We start from the raw sequence: 26205 nt of genomic DNA, 5'->3' as shown, positions 1-26205 counted from the left end.
ATATTGCCTGAGTGGCCATATGAGGTGGTATATGCATTGGCATGGTTACCCCCTATCTCATGGTCCACTAAGCAATCCCTCACCCTAAGGGTATCGGAGGGTCTCCACCATAGGGAATCTCTACCTGTGGTGTGTTTTGGCAAAGTAAAAGGCTGGTGCTGGGATGGAGTACTGAAGTGAGACTCCATTAATGTCGGGCTCAATTTTCTCCAATCACTATCCACCATATGTGCCTTTCTTTCCAGGACTGAGTTGCGGTGAGCTCTCAGGGTCAACATCTGGCTACCTAAAGCTGGAGGCTGAGTCCCTCTGTTTGGCTTACTGGAGGGACAGGTCAGGTTTGGGGCCTTTAGGTCCCAGGTTTGGCTGTGCCCAACAGTGTCCATCTGTGGGAGGTCCCTAACTAAGTTTAAAGGGTATCCCTCAGGAGTCTGTTTTATTTTCACTTGGCTAGGACTACTAGCTTCAGTGCCTTTAATCTGCTGATTGAGGATTTCTTTTGGACAGGGGGCCCTTTGGGGTCCACCACTGGCCTCCCTGACCTCCACAGCCCTGGGCTGACTGAGGCAGGGTAGAGAGGGGCAGGTTACCTGCAACAGACTGGGTCCCACCTTGGAAGGGTCCACTGACATCAGAGGCTCTGCCAGGCTAGGCCTGACCACCTCTGGGGCAGTTTCTTCACAAGGGGTAAGATCAGTTCCCTGAGGAGGCTTATCCTTTCCTAAAGTCTGGTGGGAGGGAGATTTCTCTTCCTCCTCAATGCTCTCTGTCTGAGTGGAGTGATCCATAGTTTCAGGCTTCACAACACTATTATCTGTCTGAGTTTGAGCTGTGGCCATCACAACTCCACCAACCTTTTCAGGAAGGGACTCAGTTTGGGTATGGGCTGTTATCATCACAGCCTTGCAAACCTGTTCAGGGAAGTAATCTGTCTGAGATTGGGCTGTGACTGGCACAGCCCTCCTGACCTGTTCAGGGAGGACATCTTGGACTGGGGCTGTGGCTATCACTGCCCCACTAACCTTACCACGGGGGTTTACCATTTTAGAATGGATTTCTTGCTCTACCTCTCTAAATCATTCCCTAGTAGGCAATCTACAGGCAAGTTTGATGACACTGCCACTCTCTTGGGACCAGTGACACCTCCCCAGCTGAGATTGACCACTGCCATGGGATGATCTCTCTGCACTCCATCAATGTTGGTCACCTGGTATGTGGCTCCAGGTATAAGTTGCCTTGAGGGGACTAGGCTCTCGGTCGCCATGGTGATGCTAGCTCCTGTGTCTCTAAAGGCCTCAACTTTTAGACCATTGATGAGGGGCTCCTGTCTGTACTTGTCCAAAGTGTTGGGACAAGCTGTGTAGTTGGCAAACCCCATGCCAGTCTCACAGACAAAAGTATCTAAGTCAGGGGACCTGGTTAGGCCAGAGTCCCCAGGAACTCCCAAAGTAAATCCACCCCAATCCTTGGGGGCACTCCCACCACCTGGGGGATTACTACTAGTAGTAACAGGAGGCTTGGAAGTGTTACCTGGGGGTATGTTCTTCTTATTGTTGTTGGCCCTTGGGCAACTGCTGTCAGTTTTCCAATGGCCTACCTGTTTGCAGGTATGGCAATAAGATTTCTTTTGGGTATTGGAAGGATTCTGGGACCCACCCTTTTCAGAGGATTTTTGGGGCCCTGATGTGGTTTGATCTGAAGATTTATTCCCACCCTTCTCTTGAGGCTTGGTTGATTCTTTCTTTTGGTCACCACCCTCGTTCTTAGGCCTAATCCTGGTTCTGACCCATTTGTCTGCCCTCTTACCCAATTCTTGTGGAGAGGACAGATCAGAGTCTAGCAGGTGCTGGTGTAATAACTGGTTCTGACAATTATTTAAGACTTGCTCTCTCATAATTAGATTATACAATCCTGTGTAATCAGTAACCTTACTTCCCAGTAGCCAGCCTTCTAGAGCCTCAGTGGCACAATCAACAAAGTCAGTCCAATCCTGAGATTGAGTTTTCTGGGTGTCTCTGAACATCAACCTGTACTGTTCAGTTTTTAAGCCAAACCCATCAATCAGTGTATTCTTCAGGACTTGGTAATTGTTAGCATCCTCAGCTCTAGTAGTGAGGAGCTTATCTCTACCTTCAAAGGAGAGCCACAATATAGCTGCCCACTGACTCTGGGGGATGCACTGGACAGTGCAGGCCCTCTCCAGAGCAGTCATCCATTTGTGGATGTCATCCCCTTGCTTAAAGGGGGGCACTATTTTACTCAGGTGTCTAGTATCAAAGCACCTGTCTTTATCTCTAGGGATAATGCTGCCACCAGTGGGTTCTGCCCCACTCAATTTCTGCTCTCTGGCAAAGGCAAGTCTTTCTTTGGCAAGGGCAAGTTCTTCCCTCTCAATCCTCAGATTGACTTCCCTCATCTTAGCTTCATGCTCTCTTCTCTGAGGGGATGTCATCCCTCCCTGAGAAGATGCCCGAGAGACATGGGTGTGAATAGATCTGTTAGAGCCTCTGGAGTGAGACCTAACTCGTCTATTCCTAAGGTAAAGCCTGCCTGAGGATAGGCCTGGGGCTCCCCCAGTTCCATTCTCATACATGCTTAAGTTGGCCCTGGTAAGTCTGCTGACTCCTCCCTGACCATGGTTTACCTCTCCATCAGATGAGTCTCCATCTTCCTCCACTTCATCAGTTTCAGGGAGATTAGAGCCCTCTTCTACTGGGGGTATGGTTCCCTCTGTAGGGTCAGATGGGCCTGGATTAGAAGCCCTTCTGGCATCAAATGTCTCTAAGAGACCAATCAGAAAAGGAATTGTAGGGTTAGAACCCTGTTTTAGGTTCCTGGAGGTACACAATTGTCTCATCTCCTGGAAGCTAAGGGCTGCATATCTTGACATGACCTGTGGAGGGTCAATATCACCAAGGGGAGCCACTGTGTTCTCTCCTGTGGTAGACATGCTTTTCTAGTGAGGTGTAAGTGGTGCACTTACCTACACTATGGGTTTACCTACTGATCCCTTGCAAAGAGTTGTAGTCAGGGTGTGCTACTCCCTTTCTACTACAACAGCTGGTTCAGTAGAACTCAGAGTATTTCTAAGCTTGTTATATGTACCTATGGTACCTTATGTGATCTTTCGAATGATATCTCAAGATTATATTTGGTAAAAACAACAGCAAGTTCAAATCCCAACCGCTGCACACCAATGTGAGAAGTTGGCCTGATATATGATGCTCACTAGTTCTAGTGATCACCTTGTATCAGTCCAAACAACCCTTATGGTGATTGGTTGTAAGTAAACCTTATAGACCAGCTATCCTAATAGTAGCATGGACAAAGCAGTCTTAGGCTAAACTCTTTTGGCATGTGAAGCCAGCTGTTTTACCACATATAACCCCTTGAATACCAAGTGAAAGGACACCACACAGGCTGTTATGAAAATAAACAAGTATTTATTAACTAACATACACCTCTGAACTCTTTATGAGATCAGAGGGCTAAGCACATGACAATCTCTTAGGAAAAATACGTTCAAGTTGCACAATTTACAATGGTGCCTAGGGGCACGACAAACCATATACTAAGTAAGTGGAATGTGAAAGTCGATAAAAGGAATAGAGCAGTCCAGAGGCTGTAGGATCGCTGGGACCACGCTACACTAACTTGAGGTAAGTAATAGGAGGCCCTCGGAACGCAAGTGCAGAGTGTGAACTCACACGCGAGATGCGTACAACGTCTATGGACAGTACAGTTTATGAAAAAGGTGAGTACGGACAATCCTGACTAGGTAGAACTAAAACGACTGTGGAACTGGACACTAGGAGAGTCAAGCTACCCTTGAGCAACAAAATGCTCGTGTTACCTCACCCACAGGCTGCGGGTGCATAGGTGCCAAGTCGTGTCGGGTTCCGGCGTTGAAGTCTATGGAGCCAGGAAGAAAAGATGCTGCAGGCGGTCAGGAGGAAGATGTCCGGTGTGATCCAAGGGTGGATAAGTGAAGAGAAGAACCTGAAAGCAGAGGGGACAATGTTCAAAGTCACTAGCCAGTGACTGGAGTGGAACCAGGAGTGAAACCAGATGTCGTCGCGATCAGGTGAGGGTGGACGCTTGTCTCTGCAGCCACGTGGACCAGGTGGTGTCTTCGACGACCAGGATGGAGGCACGAGCTGTCCCACGCAGGCTCTCGCTGTCGGCGGTGTCGGCTTCGGATTCGGAGTCAACAGGCCTTGGCAAAGGCAACCCACGCGGTGCGTGGAAACGGCGTCTGGAGGGGACCAGGAGGGTCCGGGGTGCTCCTCTTTTGGAAGGGAGCAAGGGCCAGTCTGGAGCAACCAGACCAGCAGTGAAGATTTCGGAGTTCGTCGTCTAGGAGGTCACTAGCCAGCCGGCAAGAGACCAGACAACGCGTCGAGCAGAAAACAGGCAGAAGGGCCCCACGCAGATCTTGTGGATGCTGGAGGGCTGGTCTTTGGTGCAGGAGCTGCTCGGGGTCGGGGCTTCTCAGTCTTCAAAGCACTTGGACGAGGATGCCTCTGAAGTCGTGCTGGAGCGAAGTGCTGCTTCTTTCAAGATGGCCGGTCCCACGTGTCTCGTCGCACCCACGGATCTCAGCTGTGCTGCAGATGTAGGTAGAGGTCGGAGAGGTCTGGGAATCCGGGTCTCGTCGGGCTCTGAAGTCTGGATCCTTGCAGGAAGACGACAAAGGGAAGCCGCTGGACGCTGATGGTGCCTGCTTGTGAAGGGTGGACACTCCTTGCCCACAAGGGAGATTTTCTTCAGTCTTCTGTGGAGCAGAACGTCGAAGTCCAGAGTTTCTTCTTGAGAGTTGTTCAGGATAATCTAAATTTGGAATGGGACCAGCTCCTACCGTTATCCGGCAAAGGGGGCGGTACTACAACTAGGTCCCTCCTCTGGGTGGTACCAGGAAGAGGGGTGGTTACACCCCCTATCCTTTGTCCGGTCTTGCGCCAGCTCTAGGGCTGGAGTGCCCCAGGAACTGGTTTAGACCGGTGTATGCACAGGGACACCTTGTGTGCCCCAGGCTTGTCTCATTCCTTTCAGCCCTGTCCTACCTAATACACAAAATCCTGTCTGGGGTGGTGCTAGCACCTCCCAAGGCAGGAAACCCTTTGTCCAAGCCTCCCTCGCTGGATGGACTCCCAGCAGCAGGAGGTCAGACTTCTGTCTGTGGTGGCAGCATCCATTTTGTGATGCTGAGGCTCGAGTTAACTTTAACCGGGGTTCACAGTTACATACATGTCGTGTCCCTCTAGAAGGGTGGAATGCTACCCCCGTCGCCAGAATTGGCGAGGGGGTAGTATTCCAATTCGTATGACACCTTACTCGACATGTTTTGATGTTATACCAAAGTTGGCAATAACCGCGAGGATTATAATGCACTTAAGACTATATGGTATAGCGTTATCATGGAAACAGCTAAAGGACTTGGTTCCGAAAGCTGCAGACAGGCTCAGCTCATGCTAGAGCACCATCTCACATAATTCCAAGCACTCTGCCTTCAGGATTGAGAAGGCCTGCCATAGGAGTGACTGATAGGAGGATATGTGTCCATTTTAGGGTTAGATATAGGGATACTATATCTAAATCAAAGGGTGATTACACCACCTTGCCCCAGCTGATAGATCAGCCAGTTGTGTCAGATTTGGATGGCCAGCCAAGGGTTGGCGTAATACATGCTGCAGACACTGGTAGGCCCTGGGTGCACCTATGCCCTGGGTACCTAAGATACACTGTACAGGGACTGATAAGGTGACTCAGTATCCAATTAGATATGTACCTAAGGTACATGGAGTCCATTTTACAGAGAGAGCAGGAAGCCTGGGGTCCTGGATAGCAGGATCCCAGGCCAACTAAGTTGAAAACCAGCAAAACACCAGGCAAAAAGTTGGGGGCAACCATAGTCAGATATCCACCTTCCTACAACTTGCTCCACAAAGCTTGTTCAGACATCAGGTTTCAAGTGAGGCCGCAGCCACAACCCCTGCAGTATGAGACACACAGCCCCAGATGGTGAATTGTTGCACACGCCCTTCCAGCACCGCTCAACTGCATTTACAGAACACAGGTAACCAGAGGACCAAAAGCAAGTATGTTACCGGTTAATTTGGAAATGATGAAACAAAACTGAACTTCTGAGCTAATCTAAGGTTAGGACAATTTTGTCTGAAATGTAGCATGCCAATCATTGCCTTGTCGGGGTTAAACCACATTGGACTGCAGAGGAAATCTCTGTTAGCATTGCCAGGGTACCGAAAGATGTAGCGCCTCACTGGATATTGCAATTAGATGGCAACCCTAAATCTGTGACAACTAGTTTGGGTGTGTATTATTAATATATGCTGTGTTATTAAAGTTCTTTCTTTTACCAAAAGGTAGGCACTGGGCTGAACATTATGTTTTTGTGTCTTTTGGTTGACTGTTAAGTTCTATGCTTTTGCCAACCCCACACCCTCCCTCTACTCCCCCAACACCTCCTTAAGAAGCGTTTGACTGCTCAGCCTAGTAATCCTGAGAGTCAAATGTGGAAAGTGTATTTGAATCAGTTTGTAGTAGGGCAGACCTCAGGCCCCTATCACCACGGTTGGGGCCCAGTAGCACCTGTCTTCCCTATGGCTATAGTAGAATTCAAATGGTCATACTGAATACGTTCAAATGTCACACACAGGCTAAACTAGAAATGTCTCGCATAAGTGAACTGAAAAGATATCCGCTATCCCATCTGTTAACTTAAGGTTTAGGAGACCCTAAAGAAACCAAAAAGTTACATGTTATGTAGTATATAAAACATAATATATTCTTCAATGCTCCTTACCGTCCCCATTGCCAATTTTGCCTTCAGTTCCCGACACTCTTGTTGTAAAGCCTCAATTTGCTTATCTTTTGCCAGAAGTGCACAGGCTTGTTCTGCCAGATCCTTTGCCCTTTGCCGTGCAAATGCTTTCTTGCACACCTCAATACTGGAACTTTTCAGATGCACAGGTGTTTTCATCTACAAATGGAAAAGATAAAATGTTAAAGAGCTGTAAATAAAAATATTCCAAAGATCTAGGGATTAGTTGTATTTACTTTTGATTCTGATAATCCAGTCCTCAAGTGCTCACCTATGCAATGAGTACACTGTACACCCATCATCATCATAATATACTTTTATTTGATTTCATAAAAAAAATCACTGTACACCAAGTAGTAAGATCAGAATCTGCTTCTCAAAGTAGTCAAATTGAGAGCTTCCAATTATCCTTATCATGCATGCGATACGACATACAAATTGTCATAATCCCTTTCCATGAAGAGGGTTGTACCTCAAGAAAGATGCCTATTGGTTTATGTTTTTTGTCCAATAATGGAGGGGCAGGTGGGCAGGTGTTTGGAATATGATTGACATAACCGGGTCTCCATGAAGGTTAATTCAACAACTACAGCCTTGGCCTCTCTTATTTCTATCCTATGCATGGACTCCACAGCAAGTAATTAGAATGTAGAAAGACTAAGTAGAGTCAGACAGCTCTTTTAGGGGCACATGCATCAAAGGTAGGAATTGCGAGTCCTTATTGGCAATTACAAGGAATCGCTAATAAGGAGTCGGAATTACCTATGCAAGTAGGTTGCGATTCCTAAATATTCCTTAACAGCGAATCGCAAATTGTGATTAGCTATTAAGGAATGGCTTCCCTCGCAATTTGCGAGTACCAAAATTTGCGAGTACCAAATAAGTATCCCAAATTGTGCATGCAATTTCAAGGGTGCAAAGAGGCCAAAAGGCCACGCTGTTGAACCCCAGAAAAAAGGTAAATATGCACACGAGGTGCACACACATGCCTTAATGGCATGTGTTTATGAAAAATGAATTTTTTTGCATTTTTTCAAGAAATTGCAAATTACCATCAACTTGATGCATAATGCATTGCATTTAGGGAATCGCAATTAGTGATTCCCTAACTGCACTCGCAAAATGGGTAATCGCAAAATATGCAACTACCTATTTTTCTAATTGCTTTTGGGGTGATGCATCCCAAATGGCTAAATACCAGTTGTAAAGAGGCCGATTCTGCAAATCGGCCGGTTTGCGACCGGTATTTTGCTTGATACATGTGGCCCTAAGCTGTTTCTCAAAACTAGTCTTTTGATGAATCCTTAAAAGTGTAGCTAGTTCAGAATATTTGATGGCCCCACAAAGTCGCCCTTGGGCTCCTCTGATAAGAAAAAAAACAATGGATATACAACACTGACAACTTGACTGAAGGAAGGTGTCTAGACCTTCTTAAAAAAGGATATCACTGTATGGAATAGCAGCTGGCAGTGCGAGAGATGATTCAGGCAGGCAGTGGTCTTTAGTGCAAGTTGGTCTACTTCTGTTCCACTGTAGGTGACACAAAGCTGGTAACAAAAATGCAAAGCCCTAATTTTCCGCCAATAAAATCTATGAGCATGCAGTGAATACACGGCCAATGAAGTGTGTGGGAACGGAAAGATGACACAGTTAAATCTTGTTAATCTGAAATTTACTCATTAGCTTCAGGAGGAGAAAAAGTTGGTAGGGGGCTACAAGGAAGCTGGAAGGAGGTAAATGTTCCTTAGCCCCTTCATTTAGTCTTTTAGGACAGCAATTCTGAAGAAAGATCTTTAAAAATGATTTTTCATGTAAGCTACATACTGTTAAATGTACTTTTATGGAGGCATATTTTAGGTTTGGCTTACAAGATAAAGCAGGTATGGAAAGAACAATAGTTACTTACCTGTTATCTGTGGTTCTCCAGTATTGGTGTCTTTCATAGATTCACATGCCTGAATCATTCCCCGTCGTTGGAGTGGGAGTCCCACGGTACATAAAAAAGCAATAATATCCTTGGAAAAACTTGGTAATAACCAACCAGGAAGTAAAGTAGCCCAAGCTACAAGAGTAAAAACTTTCACACTCATGACTATCCTAGTCATTTTGTATAGTCCAAACTGCAGCCAATCAGGCGACAGCACCCACCACAATGTTCTCCTCAGAGGCTCAGGCTCTCAGATTTTCTCGCACAGGAGTGAAGCTAAAAACTTCCTAGCCAAGAGCTTCTGAGGGGAGGTGGGCGGGTTGCATGTAAATCTATAAAAGACACCAATACTGGAGAACCAAAGATTATAGGTAAGTAACTATTGTTCTTCTCCAGTATTAGGGTGTCTTTCATAGATTCACATGCCTGAATCAGAATAGATAGCAGTACCGAAATAATGCTTGGTAGACGCCATTTGTAACATAGTTTGTACATAGCAAGTATATACATTTACATAATAAAATGCCAACATTCATATATGCATGAAAAAACTTGCAATCACATGAGAATGCACCCAATATAGGCATGGAATAAGCGTCTGGAGAGTAGTACAGAGGAGGAGGGAAAACAGAGGCTCATCTTATCTGAAAAGATTGCGTAGAACCGCTTGACCCACTGACGTATCAGCCTAACTGGCAGCATCCAAACAATAATGCTTGGTGAAAGTATGTCTCCTGGACCAAGTTGCTGCTCTGCAGATTTGCTGACGAGGAACTCCAGCGAAAATAGCAGTCGAGGAAGAAACAGCTCTTGTAGAGTGAACTCTTGGAGTTGTCTGTAAAGGTCTTCTAGATTGTAGATAGCAAAAGTCAATAGCTGCTGAAATCCATCTAGCTATGGTTTGTTTAGACACCGCTTGTCATTGCCGTATCTTTCCATAGGCAACAAACAGTTGATTTGATTTGCGAATGTCAGAGGTCCTTTGTAAATTGAATTTTAAAACATCTTCTGATGTCAAGAGCATATAATGCCCTCTCCGTAGGCGATTGCGGAATAGGAAAAAACATCTTTAAGATGACTGGTTCGTTCAGGTGAAAACCCAAAGGGACCTTAGGCATAAACTTTGGGTTTGTACGTAGCACCACAGAATTGGACGTGAATTGTAAGAAAGGTGAATTGACGGTGAAAGCTTGAACATCACTGACTCTTCGCTAGCAAAAGAGAAACGTTCCATGTTAGGAATTTGAAATACACCCTGTGAATTGGCTCAAATGGGTGGCGCATGAGCTGCGCTAATACTACATTAAAATGCCATGATGGAGGCGGACGACGTACAGGAAGAAACATTCTGAATAGTCCCTTAAAGAACTGTTGTATTCTTGAAGAATAAAGAGAGATGGACCCATCCTGACGGTACCTTGAAATAGCTGCCAGAATGACCTTCAACGTTGCATGAGATAATCCTGATCTTGCTAAGTGCAAGAAAAAAGGTAATATGTGGTCCGGCGTTGCATGAAATGGGTGAACCCCAGCAGATTGACACCAAATGCAGAATCTTTTCCATTTAAGTCTGTATGTCTTTATTGTAGCAGGTGCTCGCGCGTTAGCCAGTACCTCCTTAGAATCCGCACAGATATTCAGATGAGCGAATTTAAGGTGCTCATGCGCCAAGTTGTTATTTTTAGAGAAGCCAGATCCGGATGGCAAATTTTACCATTCTGAATGGAGAGGAGATTCGGTATTGGTCGAAACTGTAATGGAGCGCACTCTGAGAGGAGAAGAAGTTCGGTGAACCAGTAATGGCGAGGCCAACTGGGGGAGATGAGAATCAAGCGACACAGCTCTTTCTTCATCTTCCGGAGAACTCTGGGAACCAACGGTATCAGAGGAAAGGCGTAAGCATATATTTGAGACCAGTCGATCGATATTGCATTACCCTGAGAGTCCCTGTGTGGATGCCAGTTTGCAAAGAACAGGCATTAGCTATTTTTCTTGGTCGCAAAGAGGTCCAGATCAGGATGACCCCACGGCTGGAAGATTCCATCCGCCGTTGGCTTTTGCAGTTCCCATTCGTGGTTGGACACCGTTGACCTCCTGAGGGTGTCCGCCAGCACATTTGCAACTCCCGGCACATGAACAGCCAAGAGATTGACCCTGAGTTATATCGCCCAAACCCATTTCTCTTGGGCTTCCTGAGATAGAACAACCGACCTCGTTCCTCCCTTTTTGTTGAAGTAATGCATACTTGTAGTATTGTCTGTGCGAACCAATACTGTGGCCCCTTGAAGAATTGCACGAAAGGATTTGAGGGCTAAGAAGATGGCACTTAGCTCTAGCAGATTGATGTGCCAAGCCTTTTCTTGAGGGCTCCATTTCCCGCTGACCTTCAGCCCTTGAAGATGTGCTCCCTAACCCTCAAGGGATGAGTCTGTGGAGATTGTGTAATTTGGAGCCTCTTGAAGGAGCGCACTCCCCTTCTACAAATTTCTTTCTTGTACCCACCAAATAAAAGGCTTCTCGCATCCGAGGAGTGATTTGAATGAGATCTTCGAATGAACTGGAGACTTGCAACCACTGCTTGCCTAGCTCCTCTAGCATTTTTCTCATGTGTAATCTGTAGTTGGGAGCCAACGGGATGCAGGTGGAGCCATGGCCAGGAATGACTTTGAAGATAAACTGAAACGGACCTTTTTGTACATAGAGGAACCACCAAATGGGAGCTGCAGGCCTGTCGTTTGTGTGAGACAAACACCTTTGCTAGGAGTGTATTGATTGATGCTCCGAGAAATGTTCATAACGGAGCTAGGACTAATTGGGACTTGTCATGATTTATTGAAAACCAGGTTTTGAAACAGTGACTGACAAGTCTGGGTGTGCTGGACTGCTTGTAAATAAGAGCGAGTCCTTATTATACAATTGTCTCAGTAATGATACATTTGTATGCCTTGCAGACGTAGATAAGCTGCCACTGGTGCCAGGATCTACGTAAAGACACGTGGCGCGGACCTAAGTCCAAAAGGTAGGTCTTTAATTGAAAATGTTTTGTACCTATTGTAAAGCGTAGCCACTTCCGGAGCCTAGGAAGGATTGGCACATGAAAATAGACATACTGGAGGTTGAGTGTACTTATAAAGTCTTTCTGGCATAAGAACTTTCGGACTTTCTTGAGGTACAACATCTGTAAAGTTTGGGCAAAGATATAAAATCAGGCGCTACTTTCCTGATTTGCTTGTTGATGAGGAACTGAGAGTAAACTCTAACTCTGTTGGAGATTTGGAACCACTCAGACGGTCCCTGTTTGTATCCATATAGACACTTGTGCAAACGACTCCCGTAGATGAGGAGGTGGAGGTCCCTTTGGAGGTGTAGAAAGAGGGAAATTTGACAAATTCTAGAGTATGCCCTTGGACATGACGTTTAAAAAACCCAACGGTCCTCTGTCACCTTTGACCAATTGGAATAAAAGTGAGAGATTAGACCTCCGAAGTTTTTGGAGGGAATAAAGGTGGGCTCCAAGGTAATCCATTGTTTCTCAGAAGAGTTGCCTCGGCTATACGATGATTTTCTATGTAGGACCTGTTGGTACTTTGCCTATGTGACTGCGTTTGATTTGAGTAACGCTGTTGGTTCTGATTGTAGGAGCCAATACTGGATGGAACTCCCTTGAAAATAGGAAGTGGAGCTACGTCCTTGGCACCACAAAAAGGCTGCGATTCTATACTAGAGAGTCCCGAGTGTGCGGGCAGTATCTGTGTCCTTTAAGATGGTCTGCAGTGCCTCATCAACATGCTTGCCAGAGAGGGATCCTCTATCAAAAAGCACGTGAAGTACTGAAGTTTGAACCTCCTTGCGAAAGACGTAGCATTGAAGCAAAATTGTCTTTGCCAGACTGACCCTATTGAGAGCCGTCGAAAAACCTGTACAAACAATGTCCGCTGCACAGTGTATTATTTCTGATGCACTTCTCTCTCTCTCTCTCCTGCAGGATCTTCAAAGCGTGAGGCTTGGAGGAATCTGGAATAAATTCTACCAGCACCAACACCTCAGAGCACATCTGGCAGCATACCTGCCCAACTGGATTGCAAGATAATCGCTGTGCTGCCTGAGTAATGACTGAGTCAGGGTTAGGCTGAGAGACTAGACAAGCAGGTGAATAGTCTGTGTGAGAAGTTGGCCCGATATATGATGCTCACTAGTTCTAGTGATCACCTTGTATCAGTCCAAACAACCCTTATGGTGATTGGTTGTAAGTCAACCTTATAGACCAGCTATCCTAATGGTAGCATAGACAAAGCAGTCTTAAGCTAAACTCTTTTGGTATGTGAAGCCAGCTGTTTTCCCACATATAACCCCTTGAAAACCAGATGAAAGGACACCACACAGGTTATGAAAATAAACAATATATTTATTACTAACAAACACCTCTGAACTCACTATGAGATCAGAGGGCTAAGCACATAACAATACTCTTCAGAAAAATACAATAAGTCGCACAAATTACAATGGTGCCTTAGGGGTACGGCAAACCATATACTAAGTAAATGGTATAAGTAGAACGATAGAAGAAATAAAGATGACCACAGGCTGTAGAATCGCTGGGGCTACACTACTCTAACCTTAGGTAAGGAGCAGGAGGCGTCCAGGACGCGTGTGCAGTGTTAGAACACACACGCGGGTTCTAATGCAAAGTCAATGGGCATGAACAAATTACGAAATAGGTAAGTAAAGACAGTTCCGACTGGTTAAGACTGAAACTACAGGATACCTGGACACTAGGAGAGTCAATCTACCTATGAGCACCGAAATGCTCTCGTTACCTCACCCATGGGCTGCGGGTGCATAGGTGTGAAAGTGTGTCGGGTTTCCGCGTTGAAGTCAATGGAGCCTTGGAGAAAGATGCAGCAGGCGACCAGGAGGAAGTTGTCCGGAGTGATCCAAGGGTGGATCAAGGAAGATGGAGACCTGAAAGCAGAGGGGACAATGTTCACAGTCACTAGCCAGTGACCGGCGTGGAACCAGGAAGGAACCAGATGATGTTGTCGCGATCAGGTGAAGAGTGGACACTTGACTTTGCAGCCACGTGGACCAGGAGGTGTCTTCGACGACCAGGATGGAGGCACGAGCTGTCCCACGCAGGCTCTCGCTGTCGGCGGTGTCTGTTCCGGAATCGGAGTCCACAGGCCTTGGCAAAGGCAACCCACGAGGTGAATGAAGATGGCATAGGGTCCGGGGTGCTTCTCTTTTGGAAGGAAGCAAGGGCCAGTCTGAAGCAACCAGACCAGCGGTGTAGATTTCAAGGCTCGTCGTCTAGGAGGCCACTAGCCAGCCGGCCACTGAACAGACAACGCGTCTAGCAGCAATCAAGCAAAAGGGCCCCACGCAGATCTCGTGGATGCTGGAGGGCTGGTCTTCAGTGCAGGAGCTGCTCGGGCTGGGGCTTCTCAATCCCCAAAGCACTTTCTTGAGGGTGCCTCAGAGGTCGTGCTGGAAGGGAAGTGCAGTTCTTCAAAGATGGCCGGTCCCACGTGTCTCGTCGCACCCACGGGTCTCAGCTGTGCTGCAGATGTGGGTAGAGGTCGGAGAGGTCTGGGAGTCCTGGTCTCGTCGAGCTCTGAGGTCTGGTTCCGGCAGGAAGGACGACAAAATGAACCGCTAGGACGCTTGATGGTGCCTGCAGATGCAGGGGGGTCACTCCTTGGCCACAAGGGAGATTTCTTCAGTCTTCTGTGGAGCAGAACGTCGAAGTCCAGAGTTTCATCTTTGTAGTTTCAATTCAGGATAATCTAATTTGGAATGGGACCAGCTCCTACCTTTATTCTGCTAAAGAGGGCTGTACTGTGACTAGGTCCCTCCCATGGGTGGGACCAGGAAGGGGGGTGGTTACACCCCCTATCATTTGTCCGGTTTCGCGCCAGAGCTGCGGCTGGAGTACCCCAGCAACTGGTTTGAACCGGGGTATGCACAGGGACACCTTGTGTGCCCCAGGCATGTCTCATTCCTTTCAGCCCTGCCTTTCTGGATACACAAAGTCCTGTCTGGGGTGGTGCTAGCACCTCCCCAGGCAGGACATCCTTTGTCCAGGCCTCCCTCGCTGGAAGGACTCCCAGCAGCAGGAGGTCAGACTTGTGTCTGTGGTGGCAGCATCCATTTTGCGATGCTGAAACTTGAGTTTACTTAACCGGGGTTCACAGTTACATACATGTCGTGTCCCTCTAAAAGGGTGCAATGCTACCCCCGTCGCCAGAATAGGCGAGGGGATAGTATTCCAATTCGTATGACACCTTACTCAACATGTTTTGATAATGCTATGCCAAAGTTAGCAATAACCGCGAGAATTATAATGCACTTAAGAGTAGATGGTATAGCGTTATCATGGAACAGCTATAAGGACATGGTTCCGAAAGCTGCAGACAGGCTCAGCTCATGCTAGAGAACCATCTCACATATTTCCAAGTACTCTGACTTCAGGATTGATTAGGCCTGCTATAGGAGTGATCTATAGGAGTATATGTGTCCATTTTAGGGTTAGATATAGGTATACTATATCTAAAGCAAAGGGTGATTACACCATCTTGCCCCAGCTGTGTTACCAGCCAGTTGTGTCTGTTAGATGGCCAGCCAGGGGTGGCACAATACATGCTGCAGCCCCTGGTAGGCCTTGGGTACACTTATGCCCTGGGTACCTCAATACCAATTGGTAAATGCACCTAAAGTACATGAGTGTCAATTTAGAGAGAGAACAGCTAGGCTGTGGGTCTGATTAGCAGTCCCACAGCCAGGGAAAGTCGTAAACCAGTTAAGCAAAAAGCAAAAATCTGGGGTGACCATAGGATTGCAGACCCTACTCTCCTACAGTCTGGAGCTTCACATTTCTTATCGAGGTGTGGAAAAAAACCGCCGGCACAGAGTTTGGCCTCTGCATGAGTTTAACACCTTCTTGCTAAATATTGTTTCTGTGTTTTTTTTTAAATCATAGCGAAAAACAGACCTCTTCCCTCAGGACGAGGGGAAAGGGGAAAGCGATTTGCCGCTCTCTTTATAAGGAGGGGAAAAACTCCAATATTCACCGGAGGTGAATGCAATAGAAATCCAGTTGTAAGAGAAGACGTAATCTCGCCATGGTACAGTCCGTGGCAGCCTCGCTGTCAGAAATACATGATTCTGATCTGGAGAAAAAACATGTTCATACCGCTGTCCAAGAAGAATAATGGCGGAAGTAAAAAGGCATCACGCCATCACGAGGTTGTAGCGGAAAGGTGCTGTCGACGAAAAATATAGTCTACAAAAGCACTGTGCATAAAAGTCAACAGTGTGTGAAACCAACTGTAAACTGGCTCAACCGTCGACGAATCCAACAGTTGACAGGGTCATCCGTCAACGAACCCAACTGGCAACGAAGCTGAATGTTGACGGAGCTACCGTCTACAGAGCTCACCGTCTACGGAGCTCACCGTCTACGGAGCTCACCGTCTACGGAGCTCACCGTCTACGGAGCTCACCGTCTACGGAGCTCACCGTCTACGGAGCTCACCGTCTACGGAGCTCACCGTCTACAGAGCTCACTGTCTACGGAGCTCACCGTCTACGGAGCTCACCATCTACGGAGCTCACCATCTACGGAGCTCACCATCTACGGAGCTCACTGTCGACGAGCCTACCGTCTACAGAGCTCTCCGTCCACGAGCCTACCGTCGACGGGGCCACCGTCGATGAGGCCACCGTCGACGAGGCCACCGTCGACGTGCCTACAGTAGACGAGCCTACAGTAGACGAGCCTACAGTAGACGAGCCTACAGTAGACGAGCCTACCGTCGATGAGGCCAACTGTCGACTAAATTTACCATCGACGAAAGTCACAGTGGTCCACGAACCTGCAGCCGACGAGAGGGTACTGTCCTCACTGTCGTCGACGAATGCCTGGAGCCGTTGTCGTCGCAGAGCACCAGTGACGGCAGAGATTGTCATCCGAGAGTACATCGACAGTATCGTCGACAAGCTGGCACATTTTCACGTACAAAAGTGCGCAGAGTGAGTCTAGACGCCTGAGAGTAATTCTCGTGGGCGTAGATGTGGGAGGCAGACTCAAAGAAGGCCAGAGACCTCTTAATTGTGATGTTACTTCAGCTGGTGAAGTAGAGGAGAAGAACATTAGTTACTTACCTGTAAACTGTGGTTCTCCAGTATTGGTGTCTTTCATAGATTCACATGCTTGAATATTCCCCGTCGTCGAACTGGGAGTCCCACGGTACATAAAACAGTAGTAATATATATATATATATATATATATATATATATATATATATATATATATATATATACACACATATAGAAAATTATATAATTATACATATAAATAAGAAATGTAATACCTATAAAATATATAACGTTAAGTTAAAAGTACCATAGAACTGAAAAAAGGCCCATAGAAGCCTTAAAGGGAGAATTCACTATAGTAACATATCATAGTCATTATAATAGTCCACATTCCAGCCAATCAGGCAACAGCACCCAACCACAATCAGAAGCTCAAGCCCTCAGATTTTCGTAGCACCAAAGTGACCAAGAGTGCATGAGGAGAAGAGAGCCTCTGAGGGGAGGAAGGGTGGGTCGCATGTGAATCTATGAAAGACACCAATACTGGAGAACCACAGTTTACAGGTAAGTAACTAATGATCTTCTCCAGTATTAGGGGTGTCTTTCATAGATTCACATGCTTGAATAAGAGTAGAAAGCAGTAAAGTAATACATGAGTCACAAAAGGAATTTCGAAACCAGGTAAGTAAAACCATAGAATAATTAATATAGCATACATTCACACATATGGCAAAACCTTTTATGACAGGAAGCAACAGAGGCTCACCTTAGTTAAAAAGATTTTGTAACACAGCTTGGCCCAAAGCAGCATCTGCGGCATCCGCTGACTCCAGACAGTAGTGCTTCGTAAACGTGTGTCTGCTCGACCACGTTGCAGCTCTGCAGATCTGGCGATGAGGCACTCCAGCAAAGAGGGCGGTAGATGATGCGACAGCCCTTGTCGAGTGTGCTCGCACCAGAGCAAAGAGAGGCTTTTCGGCCCGGCAATGGCAGAAAGAGATGGCAGAAGAAATCCATCTAGTAATGGATTGTTTAGTGACTGGCTGTCCTTTGCATAATAGGCTGGATGTAGAATTTCAGGCAACAGTTTAAATCCAAGGAATGCAGAGAACGCTCAGCAGGAGACTGAGGATTTGGGAAGAAAGTTCTGAGAATGACGGGCTCATTCAGATGGAAATCCGAAGGAACTTTGGGAATGAATATAGGATTTGTCCGTAAAGTAATAGCGTCCTTAGAGACTTGAAGAAATGGAGGTTGGATTATGAATGCTTGGATGTCACTTACTCGCCTTGATGATGTAAGTGCGAGTAGAAGAGCAACCTTCCACATGAGGAATTTTAAGTCCGCTGAATGGATGGGTTCAAAAGGAGTTAGGAGGAGCTGAGATAAAATCAGATTCAAGCGCCATGAAGGCGGCAGACGACGTATGGGCGAATACCTTTCTTGCGCCTGCTTGGAAAGCAGAAGAGATCTCGTACCTCCCTGCTTGTTGAGGTAGTGCATGCTGGTGGTGTCTGTCCGCACCAGCAGCGATTGGCCTTGGCAAGGAAGATGGCCAATAGTTCAAGACAATTTATATGCCATGTGCGTTGAGCTGCAGTCCCTTTGCCCTTGACTGACATTCCGTTGAGGTGTGCCCCCCAACCCTCCAAGGAAGCATCCATTGTGAGGGTAAGCGTAGGAGTTGTTTCCTGGAAGGGCCGACCAGCGGTGATATTTGGAAGGTGAGCCCACCATTCTAAAGCTGTTTGAATGCGTGGGGTGAGGTAGAGTTTGTCGTTGAACGAACCCAAAATTTGTTTCCATTGTTTGTCCACCTCCTCCTGTATGACTCTCATGTGAAGTCTGCAGTGCAGGATCATATGTATGCAAGAGGAGGCCATGCCCAGAAAAGATTTCAAGATCCGGACAGAAACTGACTTGTTTGATTTTAGAAAAGCGACCATCTTGAGTATGCGATGTTGCCGCTCCTGTGATACAAACACCTGTGCCAGACGGGAATCGATTAAGGCTCCTAGAAAGATTCTAGGTTGTGAGGGGCGAAGATGAGTCTTTTCCTGATTGACAGAAAGGCCAAAGGTGCGGAAAAGTGACAGGCAAGCCTGAGTATGCTGTCTTGCTGTTTGACGTGTCTGTGCTTTTAGTAGACAATCGTCCAGATAAGGGTAAAATTGAATGCCTTGCAGGCGAAGGAAAGCTGCGACCGCAGCCATGATCTTTGTGAAGACTCTAGGTGCTGATCGAAGGCCGAAAGGCAACACCTTGAACTGGAAGTTGTGAGAAGTTGGCCTGATATATAGTGCTCACTATTCTAGTGATCACTGTGTATCATACCAAACGACCCTTATTGATGATTGGTTGTAAGTGAACCTTATAGACCAGCTATCCTAGTAGCATGGACAAGAGCAGTCTTTAGGCTAAACTCTAGAGGGCGTGTTAAGCCAGCTGTTATACCATCACATATACCCCTTGAACACCAAGTGAAAGGACACCACACAAGTTGTTATGAAAATAAAGGATATTTATTTATAACAAGTCTACCCTGAGCTCTTTATGAGTCAGGGAGCTAAGCACAATACAAAACTCTTAAGAAAATACTTTAAGTTGCACAATTTACACAAATGCCCGAGGGGCACGAAAAACCATATCACTAAAAGTGGAATGCAAAATACTAGCAGGTAAGTAACAAGATCCAGAGGCTTCAGGATCGCTAGGACTACACTACTGAACCCTAAGGTTAGGAGCAGGAGGCCTAGGGAGATAAGGTGCAGAGTGTGCACTCTCACGCGGGATGCGGGACAAAGTCTATGGATACTGGTATTTGTAAAAGTTACTGTTTCCGGACGAATCCGACTAGCTAGACTGAAAACGAAAAAGGATCTGGACACTTGGATAGTGAACCTACGTTGGAGCACCTAAATGCTCGGGTTACCTAGCCCAGGGGCTGCGGCTACATAGGGTTCAAAAGACGTCGGGAATCCTAGTTGAAGTCTATGGAGCCTGAAAGAAGAAGTTGCTGGCAGGCGACCAGTGAAGATATTCGGAGGGATCCAAGCCTGGATCGATGATGGAGATGACCTGAAAGCAGAGGGGACTCAGTTCTTAATCACTAGCCAGTGATTGGGTGGGCACCAGGATGGCACCGGATCAAGTCACCTAGACCAGGTGAGTGGGCGACGCTGGACTCTGCTGTCCCTCGGACCAGGAGGCGTTGTCGGCGACCAGGCTGGAGGTGCGAGCTGTCCCACGAAGGTGTCTGCTGTTGGCGATGCTGGGACCAGGATTGGAGCAACAAGCCTTGGCAAAGGCAAGCCCACGCGGTGGAGTAAAGATGGCCTCTGGAGTGGACCAGGAGGGTCCGGGGTGCTCCTCTTTTGGAAGGGAGCAAGGGCCTGTCTGGAGCAACCAGACCAGCGGTGAAATCGTCGTGGTACGTCGTCAGGAGGGCCACTAGCCAGCAGGCAAGTGACCGGACAACGCGGTGAGCAGCAAAGAGCAAAAGGGCCCCACTCAGATCTAGTGGATGCTGGGGGGCTGGACTTCGGTGCTGGAGCTGCTCAGGGTTAGGGCTTCTCAAACCCCAAAGCACTCACTCGAGGATCCCTCGGCGGTCGTGCTGGTTAAGCGTCGTGCAGTTTTGAAGATGGCCGGTCCCTCAAGTCTCGTCACACCCACGTATCTCAGCTGGGCTGATGATGCAGGTAGAGGTCAGAGATGCCAGGGAATCCGGGTCTCGTCGAGCTGGGCAGTCTTGATCCGGAGGATGGACTTACAGCAAACCGTGATGCTTAGATGATGCCTGCGGGTGCAGGGTGGCTACTCCTTAGCCACAAGGGAGAGTCTTCAGAAAAAAGAGTTCCTTTCGTGGAACGTAGTCAAGATTCAGAATTATCTAATTTGGGAAGGGGGCCTGCTCCTACCTTTATCCTAGGAAAAGGGGCTGCACGCGACTAGGTCCTGCCCATGGGTGGGACCAGGAGGGGGGTGGTTACACCCCTCTCCCATGCTGGACTTTCCCCAGCTCAGGGGCTGGTGTGCCCCTGGAACTGGTTCAAGCCGGCATATGCACAGTGAGCACCGGGGTGCCACTTGCAGTCACCTTCCTCTCAGCCCTGCCTACCTGGGATACACAAAACCCTGTCTGGGATGGTGCTAGCACCGCCCCTGACAGGAAACCCTTTGTCCAAGCTCTCCTCGCTGGAAGGACTCCCAGCAGCAGGAGGTCAGACTTGTGTCTGTGGTGGCTGTAGGAAGGTAGGTCCTGACTATGGTTGCCCCCAACGTTTTGCCTGGTGTTTTGCTGGTTTTTCGACTTAGTTGACCTGGGACCCTGCTATTCAGGGCCCCAGGCCTACTGCTCTCTCTCTAAAATGGATTCCATGTACCTTAGGTACATATCTAATTGGTACTGGGCCACCTTATCAGACCCTGTAACTCAGGGCATAGGTGTACCCAGGGCCTACCAGGGGCTGCAGCACCCCTGGCTGGCCATCTAAATCTGACACAACTGGCTGCACGACAGCTGGGGCAAGGTGGTGTAATCACCCTTTGCTTTAGATATAGTATACCTATATCTAACCCTAAAATGGACACATAGATTCCTATCAGTCACTCCTATGGCAGGCCTTAACAATCCTGAAGGCAGAGTGCTTGGAATCATGTGAGATGGTGCTCTGGCATGAGCTGAGCCCGTTTGCAGCTTGCGGAACCAAGTCCTAATAGCTGTTCCATGATAACGCATACCATATACTCTTAAGTGCATTATAATCCTTGCGGTTATATGCCAACTCTGGTATCGCTTTATCAAAACATGTCGAGTAAGGTGTCATACGAATTGGAATACTAAGCCCTCGCCACTTCTGGCGACGGGGTTAGCATTCCACCCTTCTAGAGGGACACGACTTGTGTGTAACTGTGGACCCCGGTTAAAGTTAACTCGAGCCTCAGCATCCCAAAATGGGTGCTGCCACCACAGACACAAGTCTGACCTCCTGCTGCTGGGAGTCCTTCCAGCGAGGAGAGCTTGGACAAAGGGTTTCCTGTCAGGGGCGGTGCTAGCACCATCCCAGACAGGGCTTTGTGTATCCTGGGTAGGCAGGGCTTTAGAGGAAGGTGACAGCAAGTGGCACCCCGGTACTCACTATGCATAGGCCGGCTTGAACCAGTTCCAGGGGCACACCAGCCCCTGAGCTGGGGAAAGTCCGGCATGGGAGAGGGGTGTAACCACCCCCCTGCCTGGTCCCACCCGTGGGCAGGACCTAGACGCGTACCAGCCCCTTTCTTTAGAATAAAGGTAGGAGCGAGGACCCTTCCAAATTAGATCATCTTTGAATCCTGAAACTACTTTCTACGAAAGGAACTCAAGACTTCTTCTCAAGATTTCTCCCTTGTGACTAAGGAGTAGTCACCCTGCATCAGCGGGCACCAACTAAGTAACCTGCGGTTTGCTGCACGTCCTTCCTCCGGAACCAGACCGACCAGCACGACGAGACCCGGCTTCCCTGGCACCTCTGGCCTCTACCTGCATCATCAGCCCAGCTGAGATTCGTGGGTGTGACGAGACCTCGAGGGACCAGCCATCTTCAGAACTGCACTACACCTAACCAGCACGACCGCCGAGGGATCCTCGAGTGAGTGCTTTGGGGTTTGAGAAGCCCTAACCCTGAGCAGCTCCAGCACCGAAGTCCAGCCCCCCAGCATCCACAAGATCTGCGTGGGGCCCTTCTGCTCTTTGCTGCTCACCGCGTTGTCCGGCACCTTGCCTGCTGGCTTGTAGCCCTCTTGACGACGAACTACGACACTTCCATCGCTGGTCTGGTTGCTCCAGACTGGCCCTTGCTCCCCTCCAACAGAGGAGCACCCCGGACCCTCCTGGTCCACTCCAGACGCCATTTTGAGTCCACCGCGTGGGCTTGCATTTGCCAAGAGTTGTTGCCCCAATCCTGGGTCCAGAATCGCCGACAGCAGATACCTTCGTGGGACAGCTCGCACCTCCATCCTGGTCGCCGACAATGCCTCCTGGTCCAAGAGACTGCAAATCCCAGCGTCGCCCACTCACCTGGTCGAGGTGACTTCATCCGGTGCCATCCTGGTGCCCATCTAATCACTGGCTCGTGATTCAGAACTTGGTCCCCTCTGCTTACAGGTCGTCTCCATCACTGATCCAGGCTTGGATCACATCAACAATCTTCACTGGTCGCCTGCCAGCAACAACAACTTCTTTCAGGCTCCTGGTTCGTCAACGAAGAAACCCGACGACACTTGAACCCTATGCAGCCGCAGCCCCTGGGCTAGGTAAACCGAGTACCACGGTGCTCCAGCGTAGATCCACTCTCTAAGTGTCTAGATCCACTTTCGTTTTTGACCTACCTAGTCGGGTTCGCCCGAGAACACTAACTTTGTAATTTCTAGCAACCATGGGCTTTGTCCCGCATTACGCGTGAGAGTTTACACTCTGCACACGACGTCCCTAGGCCTCCTGCTTCTAATCTAAAGGTTCAGTATTGTAGGTCCAGCGTTTCTAAAGTCTATGAGAGTAGTACTTACCTGCTAGTAATTTCGCATTCCACTTTTAGAGTATATGGTTTTTCGTGCCCCTCGGGCATTTGTGTAAATTGTGCGACTTTCAGTATTTCTTTAAGAGCTTTGTATTGTGCTTAGCGCCCTGTCCTCATAAAGAGTCCAGGGCTGTTGTGTTATAATAAATATCCTTTTATTTTCATAACAACTTGTGTGGTGTCCTTTCACTTGGTGTTCAAGGGGTATATGTGATGGTATAACAGCTGGCTTAACACGCCCTCTAGAGTTTAGCCTAAAGACTGCTCTTGTCCATGCTACTAGGATAGCTGGTCTACGGTTGACTTACAACCAATCATAAATAAGGGTTATTTGGACTGATACATAGTGATCACTAGAATAGTGAGCACTGCATATCAGGCCAATTTCTCACATATATATATATATATTTTACTACTATTTATTCAAGCATGTGAATCTATGAAAGACACCCCTAATACTGGAGAAGCATCACTTAAAACCTTAATGTGCAGGACAAACAAAAAAATCCTCCCACATCAGAAGGGGGGTATAGTCTAATCACAAGAACAACCCCTTCTCCTCCTACCATGTCAGAGACAGGCAGAGTGCTGGCCCATATACTCTTCATGAGGGTTCACAGGAAAAAATCTCAGCTTTCTACAAGTGAAGCAGGGTCTGAAGATAGACTTTGTATAAGAAGATATTACAAAACTGTGATATAATGAAGAAAAAAATTGAAGAAAACTGAGCAGAGCTCAGGGAGACTCCTTTCACACGACGTGCGGTAGAAAATCTGAGAGCCTGAGCCTCTGGGGAGAACATTCTGGTGTGTGCTGTCGCCTGATTGGCTGCAGTTTGGACTATACAAAATGACTAGGATAGTCATGAGTGTGGAAGTTTTTACTCTTGTAGCTTGGGCTACTTTACTTCCTGGTTGGTTATTACCAAGTTTTTCCAAGGATATTATTGCTTTTTTTATGTACCGTGGGACTCCCACTCCGACGGCGGGGAATGATTCAGGCATGTGAATCTATGAAAGACACCCTAATACTGGAGAAGATAATGTCTTTTTTGACGAAGAGCAGAGAGAAATTTCTCTGGCCAGTTTATCAAAAAGGGTATTAGCTAGCTTTCACAACTTCCATAATCTTAAGGCAAAGTCTGGGCATTTTGCAACGTTGCAAACAGGTCTTTTTCAGGAAAACTTCAGTGAAGATGTTTTTTGGATGTCATTGTTGAGAACCCCGCTCATGTTTTTCTACAAAGAAGTTACTACGAAAGAAAACAAGTTACTTACCTGTAACTTTGGTTCCCCAGTATTGGTAACTTTCCTAGATTCCCATGCTTTTGTATCATTCCCCGTCGTCGGAATGGGAGTCTCGGAAACAAAAATAATATAGCAGTAGGTACAACAGAGAAAGAAAAAGGCCAAGGCCTCATTCTCTTTTGTATCATATCCGGCTCTTTTTGTAAAAGAGACCAAACTTAGGAATCAGCCAATCAGAAGAGCCTCCCCCTTAGAACCCTCCTGAAGAAACCTCAGAGTCTCAGATTTTTGTAGCCGTTCTGTAACAGTCACCATATCTGCTGAAGGCTGAGCTTTCCTCGGGGAGATGGGTGGGTGCATGAGAATCTATGAAAGTTACCAATACTGGGGAACCAAAGTTACAAGTAAGTAACTTGTTTTCCTACCCCAGTATTGGAACTTTCATAGATTCCCATGCTTGTGTATCAGAGTACCAAACAGTAAGCAATAAAAAACACATTTTGTAGCATAAATATACCTTGTAACAACCAGCAATGCATGAAGATACAAAATGTGCAGAATAAGGAAGGTGGGATAGACAGGAAAGCTCACCAATCAGTGGAAGAGGTTCCTCAGGACTGCCTGACCCTCAGCCGTGTCTTCTTGTTGCAAGGAGTCCAAGCAGTAATGCTTTGTAAAGGTGTGGACGCTGCTCCAAGTCGCAGCCCTGCAAATGTCTTTGATGTGCACTCCCGCGAAGAGAGTTGTCGAAGAAGCCACTGATCTTGTGGAATGCGCTCTAACCTTGCTGGTCAGTGGCTTACCTCCTGCAGTATGGCAATGTAGAATGGCACTTGTAATCCACCTCGCAATACCTTGCTTTGATATAGGGAGACCTTTGCAAGGACCACCAAAAGCATTGAACAATTGGGAGGATTTATGGATTCCCTTGGTGCGATCCAAATAAAATTTTAAGTACCGTTGTACGTACAGAGAATGAAATGATCTTTCCGCTGGTGTAATAGGGTGAGGAAAGAAAGCTTTAAGAATAACCGGCTCATTTAAGTGGAAGTCCGAGGGCACCTTGGGTAGGAATTTAGGGTTAGTTCTCAAGATTACTGTATTCCTTTTGAACTGGAGAAACGGCTCTTGGATTGTAAGAGCCTGCAACTCCCCAATACGTCTTGCAGATGTGAGAGCAAGAAGGAGAGCCAATTACCAAGAAAGGAATTTTATGTCTGCTCAATGTATTGGTTCAACTGGGCCCTTCATGAGCTGAGTGAGGACCAAATTCAATTGCCAAATAGGAGGCAGAGGTCTCACCGGTGGGTTGACATGGAACAACCCTTTGAGAAATTGTTTCACTATCCTGAAAGACCAAAGGGAAGGTCCAGACTCAGAACGCCTGTATCTAGAAATTGCTGCCAAATGAACTTTAATGGACGAATGGGCCAGCCCCGTCTTAGCCAAGGACAAAAGATAAGGCAGAAGTTGATGAGGTTTTGAAGAAAAAGGGTCAACCCCTTCCTAAATGCACCAAATACAAAATCTCTTCCATTT

The 26205-nt window shown here is 47.3% G+C and overlaps 1 protein-coding gene across 1 annotated transcript in view; it reads right to left on the bottom strand.

The window, feature by feature from the left end:
- The window catches only part of TSPOAP1 (TSPO associated protein 1), a 2768302-nt gene that overhangs the window by 2026265 nt on the left and 715832 nt on the right, over positions 1–26205 (bottom strand). The window contains exon 14 of the mRNA XM_086954028.1: positions 6824–7000. Within this exon, the coding sequence (XP_086810154.1) occupies positions 6824–7000 (177 nt within the window). The remainder of the gene's footprint in view (positions 1–6823; positions 7001–26205) is intronic.

The sequence above is a fragment of the Lissotriton vulgaris genome, chromosome 2_1 (assembly GCF_964263255.1).
Source record: "Lissotriton vulgaris chromosome 2_1, aLisVul1.2, whole genome shotgun sequence".
NCBI lineage: Eukaryota > Metazoa > Chordata > Amphibia > Caudata > Salamandridae > Lissotriton > Lissotriton vulgaris.
This window is presented reverse-complemented; position numbering and strand designations above follow the sequence as displayed.